This window comes from Bos mutus, chromosome 5 (assembly GCF_027580195.1).
Source record: "Bos mutus isolate GX-2022 chromosome 5, NWIPB_WYAK_1.1, whole genome shotgun sequence".
NCBI lineage: Eukaryota > Metazoa > Chordata > Mammalia > Artiodactyla > Bovidae > Bos > Bos mutus.
In genome coordinates this window covers 14,979,189-15,005,695 of record NC_091621.1, presented here as the reverse complement: position 1 = coordinate 15,005,695, position 26,507 = coordinate 14,979,189, and the positions used below count along the sequence as shown (strand labels likewise).

The following is a 26,507-nucleotide window of genomic DNA, read 5'->3' as shown; positions in this document are numbered from 1 at the left end:
TTAATAGTGGGTATGTAGAAAAAATAAGTAGTGGCCTTGGTGTTAGTAACTTTAGACCCTTAAGGTAATAAATTCTTTCTTTGTTGTAAACCCATTACACATCCGCCTATATAGGAATGCAGTTTTATCTTTGGAAGATGGTGCCAAACCTTGAAATAATTACTCTTAGAGAAAGTAAGTCTTTGTTGATAAGTCCTTGTCAAGAGTCATAAAATGTTAGTAGGCCTTCTGGCCAGAAGATGATGTAAATCACCTAAACCATTTGTATACGATACATTTGCAGGAAAGAAACCTTGGTTTTTGATAAGAATCAAAGACTGCTGACTTTGCATCCCCTATTATCCTCTATGTGTAACTTAGGGTATAAAAGCCCCTGTTGAAAATAAAGCTACGGGCCTTGTTCACCAGCGCTTGGTCTCCCCATGTCATTCTTCCCTCTAACCTCCAGCTGAGTCTCCATCTGGAGCGCGGAACCCACCACGCTTACTAATTATGCCTGGGCTTCTAAGACCCACTCGAGCAGGAGTCTAGGGTGAGACACCTTCCGCTATTCGAGAGGGCGCCTGCGGCCTACGTAAGTGGTGCAAACTTCTTGTCTTGAAGTTTTATTGGTCTCCCGCGTAAACCAAGCTACTCAGCTTCTTTTCTCCACTGAATTTTCCTACTGAGCTATCCTCATTCTATTGTTCTCTATATCTCTAATTAGCATATAAATAGTCGCCTAGGCCGTCTCTCCTTCGAATACCCTGGATCAGCTGGGGCTGGTCCCCGGCACTCCTCCACTTCCCATTCTAGTTTGAAAATTCTTCTGTTCTGTAGTAACATCTTGAGCATTCTTGTTTGGTTTCCTCTCAGTCTTAAGACTTGTTCATCTTCAAAAACGTGCGAAAGTGAAAGTGAATGCTAAGTTGTGTCCGACTCTTTGCAACCCCATGGATTATATAGTCCATGGAATTTTCCAGGCCAGAATACTGGAGTATGTAGCCTTTCCCTTCTCCAGGGGATCTTCCCAACCCAGGTCTCCCACGTTGCAGGCAGATTCTTTACCAGCTGAGCCTCAAAACATTTAGTAGTTGGTATAATACGCTACAAGGAGGCCCCCCTCCCTCCCAGCAGAAAAGCAAGGCAAAGGAAGTCTGCAAAAACAACCAGGGGTGTTAAATTACTCATGTTTATTTATAACAGACCTTCAGCCAGTACAGTACAAAACTTACAGTAGTATATCTCCGTTACACAAATATTTACTTACAATATATTACATATACAAAATGCTTTGCAATAAGTCTCAAAAGCTAGTTTAACTCCTCTTGAGAAAGGAGAAAAACTCTTTAAAAAAAAAAAAAAGGAGGGAGGGGGCCCCAGAGGAAGAGGAGGAGGTGAAGGGGTAAGATCCAAGGAGACACCAAGCATAGGCTACAAATGAAACCCTGGGAGAGAGAGAAGAGAGGTGGTATTGCACTTACTTCTGTGTTTTATTTTTTCTTTTGTTCTCATAACTTCTGATTAAAAATATATATTATATATATATTATGTACACAAGGAAAGAAGCTGCCAGAAGTATTACAAAATCGCATCCGCAGCTTGGACACTGACACGAAAAAACAAAGGTCTGGAAAAGTGTCTATTTAGAAATTTTTTTGTGTGGTGTTGATTTTAAATATCAATATAAAAGGAAAACACCTCTTTTCTCCATGTGGGTTTCAATGTGTGTTTTTTCTTACTTTTTTTTTTTTATGCAAAAGGAGCTAGGAGAGAGCATGAGGATGTTTGAGGTTCCAGAGCTGGAAGGCTCTGGAAAGTAGGATTTTGTACCTAAGACCCTGGTTAAAGTGCAGTGATGGTCTGGAGAGAGACAGAGTGCCCTTCTCTCCCCTCCTTAGCACCTGGTCTTGCCCTTCCAGTCTCTGCTCTCATGGGCTCAGAGTATGGCCTCAGAGCATAGTCCTTCATGTTCCAGGAGGTTACAGGTGCCAAAACTGACAGGGAGGGGATGAGGCACCCCAAGGCTCTGATACCCCAGAAGGGACTAGTCCTTATGAGGTGTCACCAAATACACAGCAGACGCAGAAGAGGTGGTGAGGGCAGGTCTAATAGGAAGGGGCTCGATAACCAGGAGAGTTGAGGGGAACCCCAGATATGAATCTCAACTCTGCTGCCATTCTGAAACAAGGAGCCAGTTCCCTGGGGGTGCTCTCAAGAAGACTCTCCCCTTCTCCAGAGACCACTCTCCTCCCAAGTGGCTCCCTGATCCCCTGCCCTTGGCAGCATCTGTTTATTGCTACATTGTCAAGGAGAAACAATCAACCCACAGTGTCCCTCCCTGACAATCTGGTTCTCTTGGGGAGACCACATAGTGGGGGAGAAGAGGAGAAAGAAGTTTTTAGGGTCTCCCTTCCCATAATAGGATAAGGTAGACTCTCTTAGAGCCCTTAAGAGCCCCAATCCCAGGGTCTGTTCCTTAGCCAACCCTTTACCATCCCCCTGAATTATCCCTGATAGGGAGTGAGAAAAGTAGGAGGCAAAAGAGCCAATAAGGAAAGGACATGTGGAAAGAAAAATGGAAGGGGATAGAAAAGGGGAGGGGGAGAGAGAGAGAGAGAGAGAAAGAAAGGACCAAGTGTTACAACTTGTGAGGTGTTCTGTTTGGTTTTTACTTTTTAATCTTTAAATATAGAAAAACAGGCTTTGGTTTGAATCTCAAGGAAGCAGAGAATGGGATGGCTGTGGCCTTGGGCAGGGAACTCTTGTCGAAAGAGACCTCCACTTGGCGGTGGAGCTATCCCCTCCTGCCCCCGTCTCACTATCTAGGTTACCCAAATAGCCAGGAGTCTCTGCAGCAGCCAGGAGAGTGCCCCCTCCTGCCCTACATCTGGGAGCTGAGTGTAGAGGGGGTAGTAAAGGATGACTCTCCCAGCTCAGTTTTGTCCATCCCATTCTTGCTGGCACAAGAGTGGAATCGGGAGAGGGGCCTATGCCCTTGCTCATCCTGGGGATAATTTTTGGTTATACTGAGAGTTAGGAGAGAGAAAAGAGACATCCTTTTCTCCCTGCCACTGATCCTAAGAACAGGGCCCAGGAGTCCGGGGATGAGAGGGTGAATCCTGCTAGGGGGGAGAAGGCAGCATGACTTGGGGGCTGAGGATACCCCCTTGTTATCAGGCAGCAACCCACCAGTTTCTCATAGGACAGGGACCTAGGAGCCCCTGAGAGCCCAAGTAGGTCACTAGAGTGAGGAAGTTTGAGAGGTGGGAGAGAAAGAGAGGAATTTTGACCCATTCCCTTCCCTGGTTCCCAGTTAGGCACCTGTGGCTCCACATGTGTCAGAGACAGAGGATTGCTGACCTAGCCTTGGCCCCTGAGAATATAAAGTCGGGGCATTCCAAGGAGAGAAAAACCACCACTGAGTAGATGGGCAGTTTGAAGAGAGTACAGCAGTGTTGGGCGTTGTTTGAGGAGAGAAGAGAGAGAGATCACATTGGAGAGGCAGATCCCGAATGTGGGCTTTGGGGAACTCTAATTCCTAGTGGGATGTCAAGAGGACCCTCAGTCCCAGGGTGCCTGGGGAGAATTTCTTCAGCCTCTCCTACTTCCAAATGAGGGATTTCTTCATTTGATCAGGAGTTGTGCAAGCTGCCTAAGGTGAGAGGGCACAAGAGGTATGGAGTACCAGGTTGAAGGGTCCCAGAGAGCAGAGGTAATGCCACAGAGCTAAGGTAGGAATAGAGAGAGCGATCAGCATCAAAACGGAAGAATCAGATACAGCAAAAGATGAGGACCTAAATCAGGAAGCCCAGGGCCTCTTAGCACTAAGAGGAGCTTCCTACTCCTGGGGCTGTTGGAGAAAGCGCAAAGAGAAAAATTAGGCCTACAGTGGAAGGGGACTGGGCAGGAAGGTGGGGGTGTGATAAGCGATATAAGTTAAAAAAAAAGAAGCAAAAGAAAACTCAACAAATTATATTAATAAATAACTCAGTGAGTATGGTGGGATGAAAGGAGAAGAGAAAAAGGAGAAAGATAAGCAAAAGACCTGTTTCATCACAACGCTTAGATCAGTCAGGGGGTAGGAGGGGCATGGGTGAGGATGGGTCAGGGTCAAGGGTGAAGTCAGGTAGCCAGTGGTGGGGGCTACACAACCCAACTGCTAGGGACATGGTGGGGGCAGGGCTAGCCTCCTGCAGGCAGGGCAGTGGAGTGGTGGACTGCGGTGGGGCAGGAGGTCACTAGCCCACCTTGTGCTCCCCCCGGACAATGTGGGAAGAGAACTCGTACCGGTCCTGGCTGTGGTAACCACAGATGTTGCACTCGAAAGGGTCTCGGAAGCCGTGGCAGCCCATGTGGATAGTGAACATGACGTGGTCCAGGAAGAGGATGCGGCAGTGCTCGCACTTGAAGGCCTTCACCGGCTCACCACTTTCACCCACCACCCGAAGCACTTCCTTGGAGGGGCCTGGGGTGCCCCGCAGTAACCCCTCCTGTGGCTTGGGGTCCTCTTTGGCGTAGGCAGGACTGGGCCGGCCCACCACAACGGCGGGAGGAGGCTGGGGTGGGGGGCCCTGAGGGAGTGACACCACCCCGCCAACTCGATCTTCGTGGTTGCTCTCTGTATCTGTGGAGTCCTGGCAGCCATTGCTGGGGGAGGCCCCAGGGTCAGTCAGGGGGCCTCGGGCCCGGTAGAGGAGGGGACCTCCATCAGCTAGATCCTCGGGCCCCTCACCTGCTTCCCGGGACCCCGGAAGCTCCAGTCGGCCAGGGAGGGGCTGCATTTGAGTGTAGACAGAGCTGATGACGGGCGTGAGTTCTGAGATGCAATTGGTGGGCGGGAGGCGGAGGGGACGCAGATGTTCGGCCCCCACGAAGGCCAGAGAACCTCCAAAGCCAGGCTCCAGGCCGTGGTGTGCCACCAGCTCCACGTCCTTCTCATAGCCGCCCGAGTTCACATCGTAGGGGAGGTCTGAGAGGCTGAAGCGCATCTGCTTCTCACCTGCGGAGAGAAGGGTCTCAGGAGGGCTGACTCTGGGTAAGTCCAAGCTCCCCTAGGATTCCTTCTTTGTAGGAATCCTACAAAGATTCCTAAAAAGGATCCTAAAGAATCCTACAAAGGATTCCTGTAAAGAATCCTTTACACCCTCCTTTCCCTGGGGATGGGTGTAACATTATTCACCACCCTTCATTTACCTCCCACAAGGTCAGGTCCTCTGTGGGGCTGCTCCCCAACCCTGGGCTATAATCTTAGAGAAGGACTTGGTCCCAACCCACTGGTCTTGAAAACTTCCTTCCTTCATTGCTCTCCATAAAGAGAGCTAATGGCCAAGGACCCCCATACACACCTTTTCTCTCTGACTCAAAGGGCCCTTCTCTCAGTCCCCATAAACTGACTTAAAGGGCCCTTCTCCCAGCCCCCATAAACAGAAGTCCTTGCCATTTTCAAAAACTGGAAAAGCCTGACCCCCAACCCTCTCCTCTTACAACCATCCTGAGAGCCCTCAACTCTGACCCCTCTTCCCCTTCGTGAGGGATGTTCTCCTTCTTCACTCCCCCCCGATTCTGGCAATACATTCTGAACACTAAGAGACCACCAGGCTGCTCTCTTCTACCCCAAGCAAATCTCCAGATCCAGCTGGTCTAATAGCCACCAGTGCTCAGATTTAGACAAGTGGTGGCTTCCAGCTGATGTCTCCTCTCCAACTGGACTCTTACCTACAAACTTCTGGGGGGTGGAACGCTTGCGTTTGGTGAGGCTGTTGGCCAAACGATCAATGAAAGTTGGCCTCTCAGAGGATGAGTGCAGCATGGAGTCTGGCACCATCTCCAGGTCCCGTATCTCATCACCTGGTGGGAGGGAGCAGGAGTGGGGTGGGGAGGGCACAACAGGCAGGAGCAGCTGAGCAGGGGAAGCAGAGGCCCAGCTGCCTTTGCCTGGAGAAAACCAGCAGGTCGGTAGCTGAGGAAGGTAATATCGGATGCCTGGGAAATGGCACTCTGCTTACTACACCCCATCTAGAGCTCACTACAGCACATTTCCGGCGATGTGGGGACAATTATATGCATCTGGCCCTTGAGTGCATACCTCCTGGGTGCTCTCTCTCTCTCCCATTAGACTGACAACATAGATGAAATCCTCCCTACCTCTGGATCTCCCTGCAGCACCCACCATGGGGCTCTGCACCAACTCGGGTGCTCGGCACATATATCTGTTTCAGAGATCCCATCCCTCTGTGAGGGTAGGTGCTGGGGTCGCCCCTGTCCTGCACTCCTTGATGGTCCTGCCTGCGGCCTCACCTGATTGGCCAGCCAGAGCTTGGGCTTCAGTGCTGAGACTCTGCAGGTAGTTATGGCACCGCTCCTTGTGCTCCTCCAGGGTGCTCTGCTGTTTGTAGCTCCGGCCGCAGTAGTTGCACTTGTAGGGCTTGCCCACCGTGGGGGAGGAGACTGCAGAGGAGAGGGAAGAGAGGGCATTAGAGTCACTGCCTGCTGGTGCTGCAGAATCATCCAGGAGCAGGTATGCACGGGAGTGAGGAGGAAGGGACGTGGCTCAGTTGAGTTCTCTGGCTCATCTTTCTTTCCCCAGCTTCAGTGGCCAGATGGCTGAACCTTGAAGAAGAGAGACAATGCACTGGGATGGGAGGAGAGAGGGCACGTGGCTTCGACTGTTGGTGGGCCTCAAGATGGCCACGTTGCTGTTCAAAGGGAGGAAGGACCCAGGGACTTTGCAGGGGATCATCCCTGGCAGGCAGGCTGGCCCCACCCCAGGATCTCAGAGTCTGGGGCCCAGACTGTGGTTTAACCTTTCCATGTGGCAGGCGGGTGTAAGGGCTGTTTATCAGACAAGGGGATTTTTTTGCTTACGAACTATCTGCTTCAGTTTGGGGGAAACTGGTGGGCTGGGGTGACAGAAATGAGAGCCCTCAGCTCTGCCAGGGTGGGGAGGGGCATGTTCACTGACCTTTACTTATATTTTTACCTCCATCCCCAGCCTGGTTTTAACTGCTCAGTTTTCTTTTTCGCTACACTGAGATATACCAAGAGAGCCCCAGAAAAACCATAACTGATACAGAAATTCTGAGAAGAGAAAAATAAATAAAATAACCAGAGGAAAGTAAAGGGAGAAAACACCAATTTTGGGGGTCTTCGTTTTTTTTTTTAAACAAAGAAGAGGTTATAAAGATTTTGTTTCCAGTGATGAAAAAAAGGTTGGGAAAACTGAGATCAACACTTCCTTTGAAAACAACTTGAGAGAGGATATTTGTGAAAGTATGTTGCCACTACTGAACAGGGAGACAGGAGAGGGTATCTTCAGGAGGCTGGTAATTACTACTGGCCCCTGCACCTACTCACATACACCTAACCTGGGCCTAGACTAAGTCACCAACTGCCTTTTTGCTCTTTCTTTGTAAACCCAAGCGGCTGGGGGATAAGATGAATGCTGCGGTCCTCGTCCACCCAAGACTCTTGGGGAGACGGTCTAACATCTGGGAGGGGAACTCCCTTTTCTTTCGTATAGTGTGGGCTGTGATAGAAAACATCTCACAGAGATGAGACCCAACAGTGTATCTCTGTCCACCTGTGTCCCTAAAATGTCCTGCACAACAACATCCAGTGTCCTCCCAGCTGGCTTCGCTGTGGTTGGTAAGAATTCTAGGGGGCCAAGCCATCCTTGTTCCAAACCAGCAGGGGGAGCCACCCTTTTCCTTAGAAAAGGAGTCTGACTTGCTCGCACCTGCTGCTCACACCTGCCATTAACTGGATTCCAGCGAGGCTATAGAAAGCTCTGTGATAATAACATCTACCTTGGAATTGTTATGAGAATTACATGAGGGAGGAGACACATGTAAAATATTTGTAGATTATAATGCCTGAATCAATAATGATCTTTCTCCCTAGTTCTCCACATACATAGAGAGAAAGAGGTCTCAGTTCCAAAGTAAGAGAAGCTAGAACGAGGTAGGTGGCTGGGGAAATCTGGAACAAGAGGGTGGTGAGGTGATTGTTCTGGCCCTTTAAATCCTGGCCCAGGAGAGTTTAAGAAAAGAGAAAAAACAAGGAAAGTTTCCAAGGACAGACCCTACTAATCGTTTCCCCTCTGCCCTTCTTCCTTCCTTTTCCCAATCTTGAGCTCCCTCCTTCCTGCCAGCTCAGCTCCTGGCCTTTTCCCAAGTCCAATTCAAAAGCTTAAAACTTAAAGGCTTCAAAAGTGCTGCCTGTCCAGCTGATCCAGAAAGATGGTGACTTAACCTGTCTTGGCTGGGGCTAGGAAACCTGGTTAGTCCGGGTCCCTGGCAGTGTTCCCAACACTGACCTCCCGGCACCCTCTGGATTTGCTCTTGCCTCTAGGAAGGTGACGACCTCGTGAGATGGGAAACAGAAATGGGACACTCTTTTCCTAGGCTCCCTTTCTTCTAGTTTTAGAGGCCTGTGGAAATTTACAGGAACCAGCCGGAAGTCTCGGGGAGGACAGACAGAGGTTGCCAGAGACCTCTGGTGTTTGTGCGGGGTGGTGAAGATGGTGACAGGTGTGGGGCTGGAGCACATCAGAGTGGAAGGAGGGTTGTCCCTGGTGCTCAGAAGGGAGGGTGATGGGCCCCAGATGGTTCTGGCATCAGCATGAACGTTAAAAGCCAAGTTAGGGAGGGTGACTATTGACAGCCAGGAATATCACCCATGCTCTTCTTGCTCCATGTTGCAGAGCATGGCAGATGTAAAATATCCCATCAAAGAGCCCCAAATGCCCTGGGGCCTGCTGCTCTGTTCTGGGAGTGCTCTTCCGCCCTCAGTGGTAGACACTGTAACCCTCCAATACTACAGAAGTGGCTGAGCTCTATTTACTGGGTATTCCGGACATGCGGCCTACCCGAGTGTGTGCGGAGGTGGCCAGTGAGTGCGTCGCGCCGGCGGCAGGCATAGTTGCAGAAGGGGCACTTGAAGGGCTTCTCCCCGGAGTGCAGCTTGATGTGACGCAGCAGGTTGCCCTTCTGGGTGAAGGAGGCACCGCACTGGTTGCAGTGGAAGGGCCTTTCCCCTGTGAGGGGAAGAAGAGATCACAGATGAGCGAGGGTAAGGAACCGTGAAGGTTGAACCTAGTCCCTCACCCTCTGCTCTACCCAGCCCAGGGAAGGAAGGTGCTCAGAACACATTTGCAAGGCAGGGCAGTGCCACACACACACACAAATGCTGCTTGAAAAGGACCCCTTGGGTACAGTCTCACCCTGAGAAGTGGACTAGAGGTGTGTGGCAGGGCGAAGGGTACTGGGCCTGGAATGCTGGGCCTAAGACTGTTAGCAAGAACTGAGCCCCAGAGGGCCTGCTCTGCCCCAGGAGCCTGGAGCCCAAGATAACTGTGAAGAGGCTTCTGTTTTCCTTTATTTAAAAGCTCATCAGACAGGGACTTCCCCTGGTGGTCCGGTGGTTAACTCAGCGCTTCCATGGTAAGGGGCACAGGTTTGATCCCTGGTGGGGCACTAAGTTCCCACATGCCAACTGGCATAGTTAAAAAAAAACCCATAAGACAGAAGAGCCCAAACAATACCCTGTTGGACTATAGGATCCTTCTTTTTGTAAAAAAAATTTATTTATTTGGCTGTGCCCGGTCTTAGTTTCAGCCCTTGGATCTTTGCTCTTCGTTACAACATGTAGGACCTTTAGTTGTGGCATCTCTGAGTTGTGGCATGTGGGATCTAGTTCCCTGATTAGGGATCGAACCCATGCCCCCTGAAGTGGAAGTTTGGAGACTTAACCCCTAGACCACCAGGGAAGTCCCCTATAGGACACTTCTTGAGGCAACACGTCTTCTCCTCCATCACCTCCTGAGACAAACACCAGCTTGCCTTTATAACTACAGTTGAGGAAAGTGCCAGGAAATACAGGTGTTGATGGGAGTCCAGATTTCATCCCCCACCTTTTTTTAGCAGCTAGAAACAGTGCTGGGAGAGACCTCCCCTTCCTCAGACGACCCCGCATGGCCTGGGCCTGGGGCGCCTGTGGTACTCACCCGTGTGGCTGCGCTTGTGCACCATGAGCACATTGGGTCCAATGCAGACCATGCCGCAGACGTCACACTTGAGCTTGCCATTGGGCAGGCGGATGCCCCCCGGGGAGTGAGGCTCCGGCCCGCTTCCATCACAGTAGCCCAGCGGCTCTGACAAGGAGTCTTCCACGATCACACTGTCATCCTTCTCCAGGAGACGCTCATCCGGCCCCAGCAGTCTGCTCGACTCCTCATCACTGTACATCTCCACCTTGATGGAGTTGGCTGGAGGGTGGGAGCGTGTTTAGGATAGAGACAGACCAAGGAGGGAGCCTGCCCATGGGCCAAAGAGGCCCTCCTTAAGTCCCAAAGACTGTCTCCAAGCCCTGAGACATTCAGGCTTTAAGAGAAGCTGATCTCCTAAGTATCCTGGGTGGTGCTATGGGGTCTTGCTGGGACCTGAGACAACCTTTGTCCTCCTCTCCCACCCAGGAGGCAAACAGGTTTCCCGAGGAAAAAAGTTGGGGTACATGGGATGTCTTCAGTTACTGGGGAGAGGAGGAAACTAAGCGGAGCCTTTTCCTCCACTCTCTTGTCATTAAGGAAGATGTCTGGCTTGGCCCCAGGCAGGAAGCCAGGGAGTAACAGTGGCGGGAAAACGGTACTAGGAAGATGGAGACGGCGGGCTGAAAAGAGAGCAAAACTGGAAGACAGACATAGCTCACGTTATCCTCCCACCCCATAGGACCGGACACCTCTGTTCCCCTCTGTGAAAATCTGGAGGGGACTGGAGGAGGGAGGAGCCATTGAGGAGAGAGCTTTGGCTCTGGCTCTGACCTACATTCCTGGCTATTCCAACCATTTAGAGAATGTCACAGATCCAGGGCCAGCGAGGAGGGGCAGTCATGGGGACCCTGTCTGGCAGGAGACTGGCGGGGGTGAGGAGGGGATCCTTCTCATCTCTATTTCCTATCTAACGCCAGCTCATGACCACTTCCATCTGCTCAGTTCCAGAGTTTCTCTTTGGAGCCTTTACCTTAATCCCACCCATGCCTCTTTCAATTCCACCCTAGTCACTAGGCAGTGAAGGTTCACCCTCCTCTCAGAAGTCACGGAAACCCTAGACATGGAGCTCCTTAGTGCTGTTAGGTACTCTGGGCCGGAAATCAGAGGGAGGCAGTGAGCGGGAAATGGCTGCCATGGAAGGTGAACTGAGGGCCAGACACACACTGGGTGCCCAGGGCCCGGGAGGCTGGAGGCTGCACTTACCACTGAGGGAGCGGCTGGGAGAAGAGTGCTGGCTGTTGGGGGTGCTCACTGAGGGCCCCACTGGGGCCCCGAGGAATTCCTTCTCCAGAGATGAGTCCCCGCTACCTTGGAGGAGAGAACAAGAAGGAAGGTGAAGCTGCAGCTTGAGCCATTTTCCGTCTACATCTGATCTCTTCAAAGTTCAGTTACATTTCACAAACATTTATCTTGTAGCCACGTACGAGGCAGCGTTGTATGTGGGGCACCATACCTGGTGCCCTCGCCAGCCTGGGTGCCCGGTGCTGACTTCCGCGAGCTCAGTGGCTGCGCCTTGCCCACCCTACCTTCATCTAGGCCTGAGGGGAAGAGCATCACTGCCTGACGTCCACAGGAAGCAGGGCTGGGGCTAGGCGGGCCGGGGTGGAGAGGAAAATGGGGGCCTTGCGAGGGAGGCAGTTCAGGACAGACGTTCTTCCCTACTGTTACTCTCCGGAGCCCCCGACACTGGATTCGGGATCTGCAGGAAGGGCAGCTGGAATTGTCCCTGAATCTAATGATAATAATAGTAATCATAATGATAGCAGCTAACATTAATTGAGTGCTTACTACATGCCAGGCATCATTCTATGCACTTTAAAAGAATTATCTCATTGAATCTTCACAACAACCCTGTGAAGTAAGGGCTGGTATGTTCTTTAATTTTACAGATGAGGAAACTGAGGCACAAAAACAGCTCTGTTACTTGTCCAAGGTCACAGAGCTGGTAGCGGTGGAACCTGGATCTGATCACAAATAGTAAGTACCCGTGTCCTTAACCCTCACCTGTGTAGAGCTAACTGGGAGTCACTGTTTCAGAAGGGGAGACCTGGGTCCATCTCACTCTAAAATCAGCAAAAATGTAGCTATTCTAGAAAACCTCCATCTGATAGTATTCCAATCACATAGTTACTATTTGACATTCCCTTGACAGTGAAATAATCAGTGTATTCTCAATATATATGCATTTTAACTTGTTGACAAATAGCTTTGTAAAAATGCTTTCTATGAGTGTCACGTATGTTTTTAAAAATCAGATAACATACCTGAATATACGAATCATGTCTTTAAAAAAAACCCTCCTCCCCACAATCTTCTGCACAAATATACATGTGAAATACAACACACGTAGATAAACACAGACACGGACACATATCACATAGGTAGACAGACATAAAGAGAACATACCTACGGGGATAAACACTGGGCTAGCCGTCTACATTATCTGCTAACATGAACATGCATAGATGTGTGCACACAGGTCTAAATATGGAAGACACAGAGAGAGAGAGAAAGAGAGAGAAACCCTAAAATTCATCCCTAAAGTCCACCTATTAGCACTTTACCCAATTTCCCAGCTATGTACATACTTACTTTCACAAAATAAAGATTCCATTATAAAATGGTTGGAGTCTTGGGCCTGAGGCAAGAAATCCGGAACACACCCTCCTGAGGGATCCCTCTCCAGCTTTGGTCAGTGGGAAGAAAACAACCACTCAGGACTTTGGGACCATTTCCCATTCATCTCCTCTACTAAAAGTCCCATTTCCCCCACTCTAGCCCATCAAAGCCTGAGGACATTCATTCACTACCTATCGAAGAAGCCTTACGGCTTGAAACCGAGGTTCCCCAGCTGCGGCTCTTTAGATGAGCCGTGGTTATCTAAAAAAAAAAAAAATGTTGCCCCCTATCAATACCACACACATATCACCAAGTGAGCATCTCAGAGCTGTGGGTTGAGACCTGTAGACTCAGACCCAGTTTTAAAATATGTCCTTTTAACTGAGTAGGGTTGGCTAAGGTTGGAAGGGCTGCAAGGGCTGACTTGTCCTAAATCACTGGATGTTAGTAATGGGGGAAGAACAGGGCTCCGGGGCCTGGTGCTAAGTCCTTGACCCTAAAAGGATGAGTGAGGTTGCTGGAAATCCATCGCTGGTCCCAGCCTACTGGGCTGAGGCTGCCTCTTGGGGCCTGGGGCTTGATATATGGGGAAAACATCCTTAAAGGGATATTTAGGGACAGTAAGGGGAAACGTTCTCTTCAGCTCTCCCTCTTAAGGCCTGGGTACAGGAGGAGCAGGTACTTCCAGGGTCACACCTGTAGTTCAAGAGGTTCTTTGATGCCATTGCCCTCCCTAGGATACAGGTAAGAGGCGAAACAGGCTCAGGCCAGCTTTTATGGGACTAATACCTGAAATAAATCCATTTCAGGGGTTAGAAAGTCTTTGGGGGCTCCAGGGATTTTGAGTTTTAGCCAGATGGTGAAGAGAACAAGAGTCCGATTTAGGAAGTTCAGCAGTTCCTCTCTCGGCCCCAGAAAACCCAGTGAGGGAATTTCAAATGCCTGGGACTCCCGAGAAATCCCAGACTACCAAAGCCGAGAATTAGGGTTGCCCTTAGGTCTCAGAGAAATTTTCTTGGTCAAAGTCATCCTAGGTTGGCTGAATCCAAACCCCCTGGAGGGCAAAGCCAAATCATGAGGTTCACATCAGAGGAACTAGGAGGTGGGTAAAGGGCAGAAAAGCAGGAAGGAGAGAAAGGAACTGGAGCAGTGTCCCACCAGCTAGATGTGTTTCCCAGTTGAGGGGGCCCAGCCCTCGGGTCCTGCTGCCCTTCCTCCATTCCTCCAAACAGAGGGAGGAGCCAGCTGTGGGGTCCCAGAGCCTCCACGCTTTTCTGAAGGGACCTCGTCCTAACTGCTTTGCCTTCTTGACCATGGGCTCCAGGGGGCAGGATGCTAGCCCGCTGGCAGGGAAGAGTGGGGACAGGAGCAGAGAAAGATGCCCATCCCCAGCTCTATTGTGGGGAGGAGGCTGAGGCCCCTCGCATCTCAGTTCCAGGTGGAGGCATCTGCTGCCGGGGCACCCCTCTTTACCTAGGTTCTTTTATGACCCATTCCCACCCCAGCCTGTCTCGGCATTTCACCCCAGGCAGCTCTACATCTGTCCCCAAGGCCTAATCAAGATGTCACCACAAGCTCGCACTGACCAAGTCGCAGCCTTTGCTTAGCAACACCAAACACCCTTCCCCATCCTCCGCAAGTGTGAGGAGGAACGCCCCCTCCCCCGCTCCACACACAGCCCCCAGTCCTCTCCCTCTCCTCAGGCTCGGGGAGTTGTTACTGAATTGGCTCCCCAGCCCCAGCAGCAGCCCCCCCTCCCCGCCCCCCTCCACTAGCCACCTTCTGCCTGAACTTACATTATCCTTCCCTTGCCGTTGAGACCCTGGGGTGCGAGCGCGGCCGCCGCCTTGGAAACGGCGAGCGAGTGCGGGTGGTGTGTGCATGTCTGCGTCTCGGTGGCAGGCAGGGGTGAGCCCAGCCACTCACCTTCCAGGAAGCGTGGATTCCTGGAAGTGAGGGGAACCGCCGTCATTTCGCAGGCAGCGGCAGCGGCTCGGTGAGCAGAGGCCCACGGCTGCAGCCAGCGAGAAGAACTCAGCCCAGGGTGTGTGTGTGTGTGTGTGTGTGTGTGTGTATGAGTGTGTGTGTGTGTATGAGTGTGTGTGTGTGTGTGTGAGTGTGTGAGAGAGAGAGAGAGAGAGAGGGTGCGAGAGGTGGGGGGGAGAGAGAGAGAGGGAGAGAGCGCAAGCAGCACACGCTTGAATGTGCCTGGGGAGGGGGCTGGAGAGAATGTGTCTGTGCCTCTGGTGGGGGGGTCGCTAGGCTACAGCATCCCTTTCTCAATACGGTGAAGGGCTTGGGGTGGGGGGTGCACAGGGAGGGAGGCAGATACTGCTGCCCTCGTGCCCAGCAGACAAAGAGGAACTGCACAACAAATGCCTGAGAGACACAAGAGTGTGTGCAAGAGAGAGAGGGAGATGGATGGGCCCGCGGGGTAGGGGGAGAAAGAGGGGGGCTCCAGGGAAGGCCCAATCCTTTGCCAGCTGGGGAAGACAAGGCCTCAGAGGTCATGGGGCCCAGGACAAGGGGCAGCTTCAAGGCTCCAGATCAGCAGAAAGCCCCTCCCCCACCGAACTCAGGCCCTTGTCTTCCCTCCTTTTCTTCCTCCTCCAGGAGGGAGGTCGCTCTCCAGATTGGGGTGGGGTGGGGTGGGCGGGACTGACAGCCTCCCCCTTCCCAGCAGCCAGAGGGCCCTGCACAGTCTGATCTCGGGGCTAGTGTTGCACTGTGGCCTGGAGCCCTTTCGGATCCCAGGCAAAGTGCTGGTCTGGTCTCCCCACCTCCCATCCCCTCCTGTGCCCCTGGGGCCCCAGCCGCCGACAGCCCTGGATGAATCTGCCCTCCATCAAGACAAGGCCTCGGCTCCCTTCCCTTCCAGAAGAGCTGCTCACGGCCGTGCTGACCTACTTTGGAAGACTAGATTTTCTGATTCCAAGAATTAGGGGATGGGAGGGGCTGGAAAACTTTGGGCTGCCTACCTCTGGACCCCTTTCTGCCAAGGTTCCCTTAAACATTTCACAGTACCAGAAAACTTCGAACAAGCACTGCTCAGTCAATTAATTGCATGAGCTGGGTTTGAGCAACTCAGTTTCCCTAGAAAGATAGGGAGTGGGGGCGGGGAGAGCATCTGTGTGGTAAACGAATGGACTCTCCTTTCTTCCCTCTCTCCCCACCCCACTGCCCTCCCCCAACCCCAGGGAATGATCTTTCCAAAGAAAGAGATAAGGAAGGAAGAGGTGGACTTTCTGTAATTGGTTCTGTGCGGCGAAAACCTCTTTGGAGAACAGGAGAGATTCCCCCTTCATCAGTTGGCCAGGCAAGGGAAAGTCCCCGGGTATAGAGGCAGAAGAGTGGTGGTGACCCTCCGCCATGCGCTTTAGGGGGTGCACACTGCGACCTCTCCCACCGCTTCCCCATCAGTCCAGGAGAGATGGCTCAGCGCAGGGCAGGGGTGCGGAGGCAGCTCTCAGGAGACCCTCACATGGACTGTCTCAGCCATGTCTGGTCCTGCAGGGGTTGCTTTTCAGAGCTCATGTTAGCCCTTCCTTGACTCCCGGCCCCCCTCCCCCAGTCCCCGTCCCTCTCTATGGTAGCTGCTGACATCTAGAATTCTCAAAACACAGGTGAGTGGTTTCTGGCCTCCACTTTCATTCAAAAACAATCCTTTGCTGAGGACTCTTCTCATCTAGGAAGTGCCAACTTGCTGAAAGCTGGGAAAGCTTGGTTTCATAGCACAGTGATGCTAATACACTCAGTTTTCTTCTAATATCCAACGTTCTCCAGGGATAGGCTGAAAAGTGCTCCGTGGGTATTTCCTCAGCCAGCTTCCCAGTTTCTCACTTGCCTGCCTTAGGGGAGGGACTAGTTTTCCTCTGAGTGTCCTCAGCTCCAAGGCAGGGTCCTGAGAACAGGTGTTGTCCAGCATGTAGCAGGTATCAATGCCTGTACCAATCCCAACTCCTTCCCTCCTTAAGTGAGAAAGGGGTCAGAGTCAACTTCTTACTTTGACATTATGTGGGTGCTGCCAATAACTCTCATATGTGTATCTGGCCCATCTTGCAATCTCCCTTTTTATCCATTTTAGGGATATGAAAGTATCCCTAAAAGCCATCCATACTACAAGCTGGGATCTCTTCTGCCTCATAAGAGTATTTGGCAGGTATAAAAAGCTTTATGATCATGGAAAAGATAGGGGGAGAATTGGTCTCCCTCTCTCTCTACTTCAAATGTGTAAGCTCTTGGCCCACTGGCTGAATTCAGACTATAGACAAATTTGGCTTGCCCCATGGAACATTTCTTAAAATACAAATTATTATTTTTAAAGGGAGACATTCCATATAAAATCCTGATTTCTGATTTCTTTTGAAAAACTGGAAGCTTTGGCCACACTGGATACACATTCCGGTGGACCCTGCAGAGCTGTTGCTCCTTGAGGAAGGACATGTACTCTCCAGCCCATGACCATCCCCATCACTTTCTTCTGCTCATTATCTGAGCCCAGTTCACTCTGTTACATCCTACCTGGCCCCTTCAGGCCTTTGAGGTTTGAAACCCTGGGTGTCATGTTTGGTTAGTGACCTCGGCACAGGAGAAGGAACCAGATCTTGCTTCCACTACTTTGTTTCAAATCTCTTCTCTCTAGTAGTCTCCACTCACAGTACCCCTCTTATTTCCTTCCCCTGCTCCTATCCTCCAAGAAGTCTGGGAAGAGAATCACTTTTTAGGGAAAGTAAAATTAACAAAATAAACCACTCTATCTAGCACTACCAAAAGTGACAGTTCCAAGACTGCGATGCACTGGGACGTCACGTGCTAAGCTGAAGGCTCTCCACTCTGCTCCACAGGAGAGCGCGCTCCCAGCCCCTGACAAACAGAAAGCACAAGAGGACATACCAGACATATAGGAGCGGCCATTGCAGTCTTCTATGTCCATCTTAGAGAGACTCTGCTGGAAGAGAAAACAGCTACTATTAGAAGCCAGATCTGGAAAGGGAGTAGTTTTTCTAACATCCTGGAGTTAGCAAGAACCCTAAAGGACTACTTAAGTGTGCTCTGACCCTATTCTAACAAAGCAAAACCTCAGACTTTGTCCTGATGACAAAGACGATGTACCCTGACTTCCAAACCCCAGGGTCTCCTCCAACCCCCAACTTCTGCAGGCTTCCCCAGTCTCTCAGGTGGAAACGCTGTCTCATTCCGAACTGGTCCCTGATTGTGTTGTTTGGAGAGTAGACCCTCTCTCTGTAAGTGAAGCTGATGGTGTAGGAAAGGAGACACGTTACAGCTCAGTGCTCATCAGGCAAAGAAACAACCCCACAGAGTCGCTACACTTTGTTAAGAAGGGAGTAGTAATCTAAGAAGTTTAGATCCAGTCATTCAAGGGAAACATGTTTGGGTGGGCGGAGGAAGGGGGACGGGAAAGTAGAAGATAGAGGAGAGTGGCCCACCTCAGGTTCAGAAAGGGGACATTAAATCCTTAAGTGGTTTCTTCTTACTTTTTGTCAATTACTTTGCTACCTTTATTTTTTTTAAAGGGGAGTTGAGGGGGGACCTGAATTTAAAATGCAGATTAGTCTATTTGAGGGAAGGCAAACAGTAATTGGCAGTAGAGTATTAAACAATCCAGAAGTGAGGACAATTAAAAGTGATAATTTGTTGCAATGAATTATCTTCTTAGGAGCCTGTGGGAGGAAAAAAAAAAAATCCCTATTTGGTAGAAATTTACATACATCCATCTCCTATCTAGAACAATAGTAGATGTTCAGAGCAGTGGAATTCATCCTTACATTTTCCAAAAAGTGAAAACCAAAAATGCAAAATTTTGAGAAAAGTCTTTGAGAATACTAGCAACAGTCTAGAAGAATGGAACTTAAAGTTTATTAAATAAGCAAATATAGTAGTAGCATTGACTGAATAGGGCTTCCCTGGTGGCTCAGCTGGTAAAGAATTTGCCTGCAATGCGGGAGACCTGGGTTTGATCCCTGGGTTGGGAAGATCCCCTGGAGAAAAGAAAGGCTACCCACTCCAGTATTCTGGCCTTGAGAATTCCATGGACCATACAGTTTATGGGGTCACAAAGAGTTGGACACGACTGAGTGACTTTTACTGCTGCTGCTGCTGCTGCAGCACTTCAGTCGTGTCCAACTCTGTGTGACCCCATAAATGGCACCCACCAGGCTCCACCATCCCTGGGATTCTCCAGGCAAGAACACTGGAGTGGGTTGCCATTTCCTTCTCCAATGCATGAAAGTGAAAAGTGAAAGTGAAGTCGCTCAGTCATGTCTGACTCGTAGCAACCCCAGGGACTGCAGGCAACCAGGCTCCTCTGTCCATGGGATTTTCCAGGCAAGAGTACTGGAATGGGGTGCCATTGCCTTCTCCACTACATACATCTAAAATTGCTTCCACCAGTCATCTAATGAAAAATAAATACCCCAGGGGCAGATTTTGGGGAGCTAGAGTGGGGCAAGGAGAAGTAAGAAGGCCTTCCTAAATGAACAATGCAAAGAAATAGAGGAAAACAATAGAATGGGAAAAACTAGAGATCTTTCCAAGAAAATTGGAGATATCAAGGGAACATTTCATGCAAAGACAGGCACGATAAAGGACAGAAACAGGAAGGACCTAACAGAAGCAGAAGAGATTAAGAAGAGGTGGCAAAAATACACAAAACTATACAAAAAAGGTCTTAATGACCTGGATAACCACGATGGTGTGGTAACTCACCTAAAGTCAAACATCCTGGAGTATGAAGTCAAGTGGGCCTTAGAAAGCATTACTACAAACAAAGCGCTAGTGGAGGTGACAGCATTCCAGCTGAGCTATTTAAAATCCTCAAGCTGATGCTGTCAAAGTGCTGCACTCAGGACTGCAAAAGGTCAGTTTTCATTCTAATTCCAAAGAAGGACAATGACAAAGAATGTTCAAACTACCATACGATTGCGCTCATTTCACATGCTAGCAAGGTTATGCTCAAAATCCTTCAAGCTAGGCTTCAGCAGTACATGAACCAAGAACATGCAAGTGAACAACCTGGGTTTAGAAAAGGCAGAGGAATCAGAGATCAAATTGCCAACATTTGTTGGATCATGGAGAAAGCAAGGGAATTCCAGAAAAACATCTACTTCTGCTTCATTGACTACCCTAAAGCCTTTGACTGTGTGGATCACAGCAAACCGTGGAAAATTCTTAAAGAGACAGGAGTACCAGACCACCTTACTGTCTCCTGAGAAACCTGAAAGTGAGTCAAGAAGCAAAAGTTAGAACATTACATGGAACAACTGGCTGGTTCAAAATTGGGAAAGGAGTACGTCAAGGCTATATATTGTCACCCTGTTTATTTAACTTCTATGCAGAGTACATCATGCGAAATGCCAGGCTGGATGACTCAGAAGCTGGAATCAAGATTGCTGGGAGAAATATCATATCTGGATATCAGATATGCAAATATATCACTCTAACAGCACAAAGTAAAGAGGAACTAAAGAGCCTCTTGATGGGAGTGAAAGAGCAGAGTGAAAAAACTGGCTTAAAAACTCAACATTCACAAAACTAAGATCATGGCATTCGATCCCAGACTTCAGGGCAAATAGAAGGGGAAAAAGTGGAAACAGTGACAGATTTTATTTTCTTGGGCTCTAAAATCACTGTGGACGGTGATTGCAGCCATTATATTAAAAGACACTTGCTCCTTGGAAGGAAAGCTATGACCAACCTAGACAGGGTATTAAAAAGCAGAGACATCACTTTGCTGACAAAGGTCTATATAGTCAAAGTTATTATTTTTTCCAGTAGTCACATATGGATTTGAGACTTGAACCATAAAGAAGGCCGAGCACCAAAGAGTTGATGCTTTTGTATTGTGGTGCTAGAGAAGACTCTTAAAGAGTTCCCTGGACTGCAAAGAGATCAAACCAGTCAATCCTAAAGGAAATCAACCCTGAATATTCATTGAGAGGACTGATGCTGAAGCTCTAATACTTTGGCCACCTGGTGCAAAGAGCCAACTCACTGGAAAAGACCCTGATGCTGGGAAAGACTGAGGGCAAAAGGAGAAGGGGGCATCAGAGGATGAGACAGTTAGATACCATCACTGACTCAATGGACATGAATTGAACAAACTCTGGGAGATAGTGGAAGACAGAGGGCGTGCTACAGTCCATGGGGTTGCAAAGAGTTGAACACAACTTAGTGACTGAACAACAACAGAGTGGGGCAACAGAACAGCCTGAGCTGCTATCAGGATTCTTGGGTCTCTTTGAAGGATCTCACTGAAGCAAATGGGTGAAAATTTGGTTTGAGTGTACTACTATATTGACTGAGGTGAGGGTGGGGGGTTCTGGAGGGCACATACCAGGAAAGCATCTATTATTCTGTTTCACCACCACCACACCCCTTATCGTTCTTGTCTAGTGCTGAGAGATATCATGCTCTAAAAAGTCTCACGAGAAAGCCTGAGACATGGGGCTTTGCTTCACTTCACAAAGCAGTTCTCCCTAGATTTCATTAGAGAGATTTCTAGTCTCACCTAGGAAGCCTGGATGTGGAAAAAAAAAATTCTCTAGGTTTATTTCCAGCTCCTTTTTTCTTGACATCCTCCCTGGTATGGACTGAGCTTTGGGACCAGACTGCTAGACCATGCCAATAATAAGTGGCTCCTTGAAGGGTCTCTTAGGGGCAATGATGAGAAGAGCCCAAGTCCACAGTGGCTAGTGAACTCTCTGGAATTAGCCTAGAACTTCGGTAGTTAGAGATGCAAATATGAGGGAGGGCCTTCCCATACTCATGGGATCCCTTTCATTTCCGAATCATTAGCTATATAATTGCCCTTTGGGATTTTGTAAAACTCAAGATGCCACAGGTTATTTCCCTCACACACACACACACACACACACACACACACACACACACACACACACACACACACACACCCCAATGCAGGAGAAGCAAGAGTGAGCATGTTTTTCTCCATTTTCTGCTTGGAGAAACTGAGGCTCAGAGCAGATAAGTGACTTGTCTTAGGGCTCACAGTGAAGCTGGAACAACGAAAGGAACCCCAGTTTCCTGTCTCTCTGAGATGTGCTCTTTCCATTAAACCGTCTTACTTCCTTTCTTAAGCCAGGGTACTCAATGCCTTTGGATTTTCTTGCTTTTCCCTGGTTCTAGTATCAATTTCCCTGGTTCTTACATCTTTTCCTTTGCTGTGATCCCCATGGGAGTGGGGTCTGTTACTTAAAAGAAAAAGCCAGTTCAGCAGGCTCTACCGGGAGAAACATCCTAATGGGATTGTGTGTTTGTATGAACCCGGAGCTAGAAAGGCACTAGGTGGGAAGAGCAGTTGAAGCATAGAATTTCAGTTAGTACTGGCTCAGGAAGTGCATCTCATTTTTGGACACCTGTCCAAATGGTCTTAAAACAATTTCCAGAAGGGTCTGAAGGAGTTGTTTTCTGAGTTGAACTTGATTCCTAGAAGTAAACTGAGCTCTTCTGCTTCTTAATTGTTCTCAACAGGTGCTCTATGACACATCTTGGGCAAAATCAGTCTTTAGCTGCCTCCAACTGGTCTAAATGCCAAGTTGGGAGCCCTGGGAGTGGGATGGAACTGAGATTCTGCTGCTCCTGATTCTGGTATTCTGAGAGCCAGGAGCGCATCAAGAGATGTACTTCACTGTTTGCTCAAATCTCCAGGCAGCATATCCGTCTCCACCTTCCCATTCCCGGCTCCCTGGCCTGCCAGGCCTCTCCTTAGAGGAACTGGGTCAAATTAGGCAGTGCAGATTGGAGACACACCAGAGGGGGAGGAGGTATAATGTGAGAGAAATTAGCAACACAAGATAGGCTTAGTTCAAAGATCTCAAAAGGAAACTGACTTTACAGCAACACAGACATCATTCAGTGATGGAGGTAGGCATATATGTACTGTAAATTCAGTTCAGTGAGCTGAATACAAAGTACCTAGAAACAGCCAGCTTCCCAATTTAAAAGGAAGTATCTCTGTGAGGAGGGAGGAAAGGTTGGTCATTGTAACCTGAGACAAAGATTTTCTTCCTTGTTCTTTCAAATGCACCTGGCACCCTAAACAGAGCCCTCCAAGGCCCTGGCTTTCTCTCATCAACATAATGTTGCATTTGAACAGGAATGGGCAGGAACAGGTATTCCCTTCTAGACAGAAGATTTCCCACCACACTTCCTGACAAGCAGCAACTGAGACCAGTCCAAGGTCTGACTTCCAAGGTCAGGCTTCAGCTACCATCCCCATCTCCACAAAAACATACCCACAGCTCTAACTATTGGTGACAAAAATATCAGAAAGTCAAGTTTTCTCTATGTACTGGCTCTGAAAGCCTGAAATAAGGTGGACATCACAAGTAATGAAAGCTCTTCAAATCCTCCAAAGAATCCTGTTTGACCCAGTGATACTCCAAAATTGGAATTTAAAACACACTCCATGTGGCTTCATGGGTAGAAAGGTAGTGACAAGGATGTTGCTGAAAAATGCAGGTGGAAGTGGAGAGAGGGCTAAGTCTCCATGTCATCCTTTTGGTTGCAGTAGGGAGAAGGGGAATTTTTTTCCTTTGGTCTCACTTAGGATCTGAAGTGAAGCCCAGGGATCATTATTATTTTAAAAATATTTATTTATTTGGCTGCACCAGGTCTTAGTTGTGGTATGTGGGATCTTTGATCTTCCTTGCAGCATGTGGAATATAGTTCTCTGACCAGGGGTCAAACCCAGGCCCCCTTGGGAGCGTTGAGCCATAGCCACTGGACCACCAGGGAGGTCCCTCCCCAGTGATGATGATGATGATGATTTTAATTTTTATGGAGGTTTAGTTGATTTACAATGTTGTGTTAGTTTCGAGTGTACAGCAAAGTGAATCTCTTACACATATATCCACTCAGTGGGCAGCAAAGTCATTATGTTTTGTGCTTGAGAAGTCAACATCTGTTGAGTAGAACAAGATATAATTCTGAAGCTGCCAAATTGAGGGCATCTCCCACCATCCTGGGGCCCACCCCAGAAGGTCCACTGAGACCTCTTCTGATTCCCAATGGTAAGGCTATTTTCTTTTATAAAGACTTTATCTCAGGAGCCACTAGTTTGACTGTTCTTGTGATCCAGGGAGCTGTCTGGATTCTCTGAATTAGGCTGTAAGTGGGGAAGGCCGAATACCGCATACCGCATACCCCAAAGAAAGATTCACTGACCTACTGGCAGACCCATGAGGAGATGAGGAATTCCTGGCTGGACATTTCACATACCCTACCAAATAAGATGCCACACCCAGAGTGTCTAATTTGGCCTTTTATCTGGTCTTGTCCTCAGAATTTGAGTTATCTTAAGTGGAAATATTCTAGGTAGTCAGACACCTGTTGTTAATGCTTCCTAAAGTGGCTCAGATAGTAAAGAATCTGCCTGCAATGCAGGAGACCCATGTTCAATCCCTGGGTCAGGAAGATCCCCTGGAGAAGGGAATGGCTACACACTCCAGTATTCTTGCCTGGAGAATTCCATGGGAAGAGGAACCTGGCAAGCTACAGTCCATGTAGCCACAGAGCTAGACAAGACTGAGCGACATTTTTTTTTTTTTTTTCCCAAGGAAAAGTAGCAGTAAGGGGTAACAGTCAGGCCTCAATAGTCTTCTGTTTGGTCATGATATTGGAAGGCCTAGAGTTGATCTGTGAGCAAGTCACAACCACACCAGGCTCACCACTGATGCTCTGAGGGCTCAGACTGGAGAGACTAGGGTAAGCTGGAGCTCTCAAACATGTAAGTGGGGGTGTTTAAGTCACAACAGTAGACAGTTTTGGAGAAGGAAATGGCAACCCACTGCAGTATTACTGCCTGGAAAATCCCATGGATAGAAGAATCTGGCACGCTACAATCCATGGGGTAGCAAAGAGTCAGACAAAACTGAGGGACTTTCACTTTTTTTTTTCCCCCAAGGATATGAACATGTACCTTCACACAGGCAAGGTGAACAAGTAGCAGTAAGGGGAAGTAGCCAGGCCTCAACAGACTTCTGTTTGGTCATAATATTGGAAGGCCTAGAGTTGACCTATAAATCACAATCATACCAAGCTCACCACTGATGCTTTGAGGGCTCATACTGGGGAGACTGGGGCATAGCTGGAGCTCTCAAATATGTAAATAAATGGAGGTGTTTAAGTCACGACAGTAGACAATTTTGCTTTATAAGAGAAGGGACTGAGGTGAAAGAAGTTGTTCAGTGTTGACACACTGTGGTTGGTGATATATCAAATCTTCCTGGAAGCAGAGTCAGTAAATTCATGACCTTGGGGGGTACCATATTTTCTAAATATCTCCTATCTAAAGTCCCATGTTCCCATTAAACATTGTCACTAGACAGGATCACTCATAGTTTGTTTTTTTTTTTTAAAGCACAGAAATCAAACAATGAGATTCTACAACTCTAGCAAACTGGGGTAAGAAAATAACTGGGATGGGGCTGTGTGAGGAGGTACAAGGAAGGCTGTTTTAGTTTAGACTTGCTTCCCAGGTCTGTTTTTCTCTCTGGTTGTCTGCCCCAGGACTTCTGCCTGTTACATTTCTTTCTTAACGCTCCTATGCAATGAATCTCTTCCTTCCCAGCCTTGCTTCTCAGGTTCCCCGGACTTCTCACCCTGCATAGTGCCGCACACAGCACTTTTTGCTCCACCCTAAGTTTCTTCTCTACCACTTGTTTCTCCCACTCTGCTCATTGCCTTCCCATTTAGGCCTATGTCTTTCTCGCTAACCTTCTTGACCGACATCTCCCCCTAGCCACCCGCAGCCTCTTGCTTCTTTGCCAAAGTACCCAGTCTAATCCTTTCTCCACCCTATCCTTCTATTCTACCCCAGCCTCACCCAACGAAGGAGCGTCGCGCACGCCAGGTCTTGCCTGTCCTCGGTTCTCTGTTTTGACCCATCTCCCGCCTTTTTAGGACGCCTAGGTCCCTGCTACATCCCTGTCAATCTTATGGCCTCGCGCCAACCCCTACCCCCCACCGCCAGCTTCCTCCCTTAGGCCTCAGCCCACCCAGCGACCCTCTCCCCACCAGGCCCCCGCCCACGTGTCCCCCTCCCTTCACGCCCAGGCCCCTCAGGCCCCGCCCCCGGCGGCCGAGGCCCCGCCTCTCGCGCTTCGCCCAAACCCCGCCCCTCACTCACCTGAGGCAGCTCCGCGCGCGCGCAGGATGGGGGGGTGAGGGAGAGGGGACGGAATTGGGAGAGAGGGAGGCGGGGCAGCGGGGGTCCCCCACTCTGGCCCGGACGGCCCAGTGCGGGGGGAGTGGGGTCACTGAGCTGGCCACAACCGGGCCGGAGGCGGGACCCGGGCGCTCAGCGGCGGCGGCGGCTCCATCTCCATCAGCGGCTTCACCTGAGGAGGGACAGGCCCCCCCCCATAAACCCCCCCAGTACGACTGTCCCCCTCCCCTGAACAACTTCCGGTCCCACTACCAGGCGACAGGCGGTGTGGCCGAACACCGAGCGCCTCCAAGCTGGGGAGACCAGGGAAGGAGAGCTAGGGGAGAGTAGTCGAGCGCCGAAAGATTCAAGTCCTAAAGGCGCGGTCGCAGGCAAAGGAAAACTCAAGGACTGACCCTTCATCTACATCTACTTTGCAAACAAGTCCACGTTGGGCGCTCTAGTTGCCCTGGCATGCCTGCCTCTACTGCCAAGTTTTGCCTTTGCCCCTTCTACGACAATATTTATTTTAACCTCCTTAACATTCTTCGCCTTTCCTGCAAGGGCGAAGGAATTGTGTAGGGGAGGGACTTAAGAATGACAAATTAAAAAAAATTTCCTCTTGGAGGGATATCTTGAGGTCATTCACCTAAGTAGTCCTGCAGACACGGACAG

General features: G+C 49.5%; 1 protein-coding gene across 7 annotated transcripts; it reads right to left on the bottom strand.

Annotated features, from left to right (window-relative positions):
- Nucleotides 1-1,161: 1,161 nt before the first annotated feature.
- IKZF4 (IKAROS family zinc finger 4) lies at nucleotides 1,162-26,096 on the bottom strand. Of its 7 annotated transcripts, XM_070370366.1 has the most exons (10): nucleotides 25,815-26,096; nucleotides 17,540-17,594; nucleotides 14,443-14,592; nucleotides 12,620-12,713; nucleotides 11,231-11,335; nucleotides 9,986-10,246; nucleotides 8,849-9,016; nucleotides 6,280-6,429; nucleotides 5,698-5,829; nucleotides 1,162-4,981 (listed from the first exon to the last, which is right to left on the bottom strand). In XM_070370366.1, the coding sequence occupies exons 3-10, from the start codon at nucleotides 14,527-14,529 to the stop codon at nucleotides 4,221-4,223; spliced, it is 1,758 nt and encodes a 585-aa protein (XP_070226467.1). In that variant the 5' UTR covers nucleotides 14,530-14,592; nucleotides 17,540-17,594; nucleotides 25,815-26,096; the 3' UTR covers nucleotides 1,162-4,220. The 7 variants fall into 7 exon arrangements, with proteins under 7 accessions (XP_070226467.1, XP_070226468.1, XP_070226469.1 ...); XM_070370367.1 differs by lacking the exon at nucleotides 14,443-14,592 and having other exon boundaries at nucleotides 25,815-26,095; XM_070370368.1 differs by lacking the exon at nucleotides 14,443-14,592 and having other exon boundaries at nucleotides 17,540-17,591; nucleotides 25,815-26,095.
- Nucleotides 26,097-26,507: the final 411 nt, after the last annotated feature.

Bases quoted from the DNA above. Each gene is read 5' to 3' on its own strand.
- IKZF4 (XM_070370364.1), bottom strand. From the start codon at position 11,800: ATGTTAGCTGCTATCATTATGATTACTATTATTATCATTAGATTCAGG. The intron at 9,017-9,985 runs GTGAGTACCACA...TTCCCCTCACAG, and splicing joins GCACAAGCGCAGCCACACGG to GGGAAAGGCCCTTCCACTGC. The intron at 4,982-5,697 runs GTAAGAGTCCAG...TTCTCTCCGCAG, and splicing joins CACCCCCCAGAAGTTTGTAG to GTGAGAAGCAGATGCGCTTC.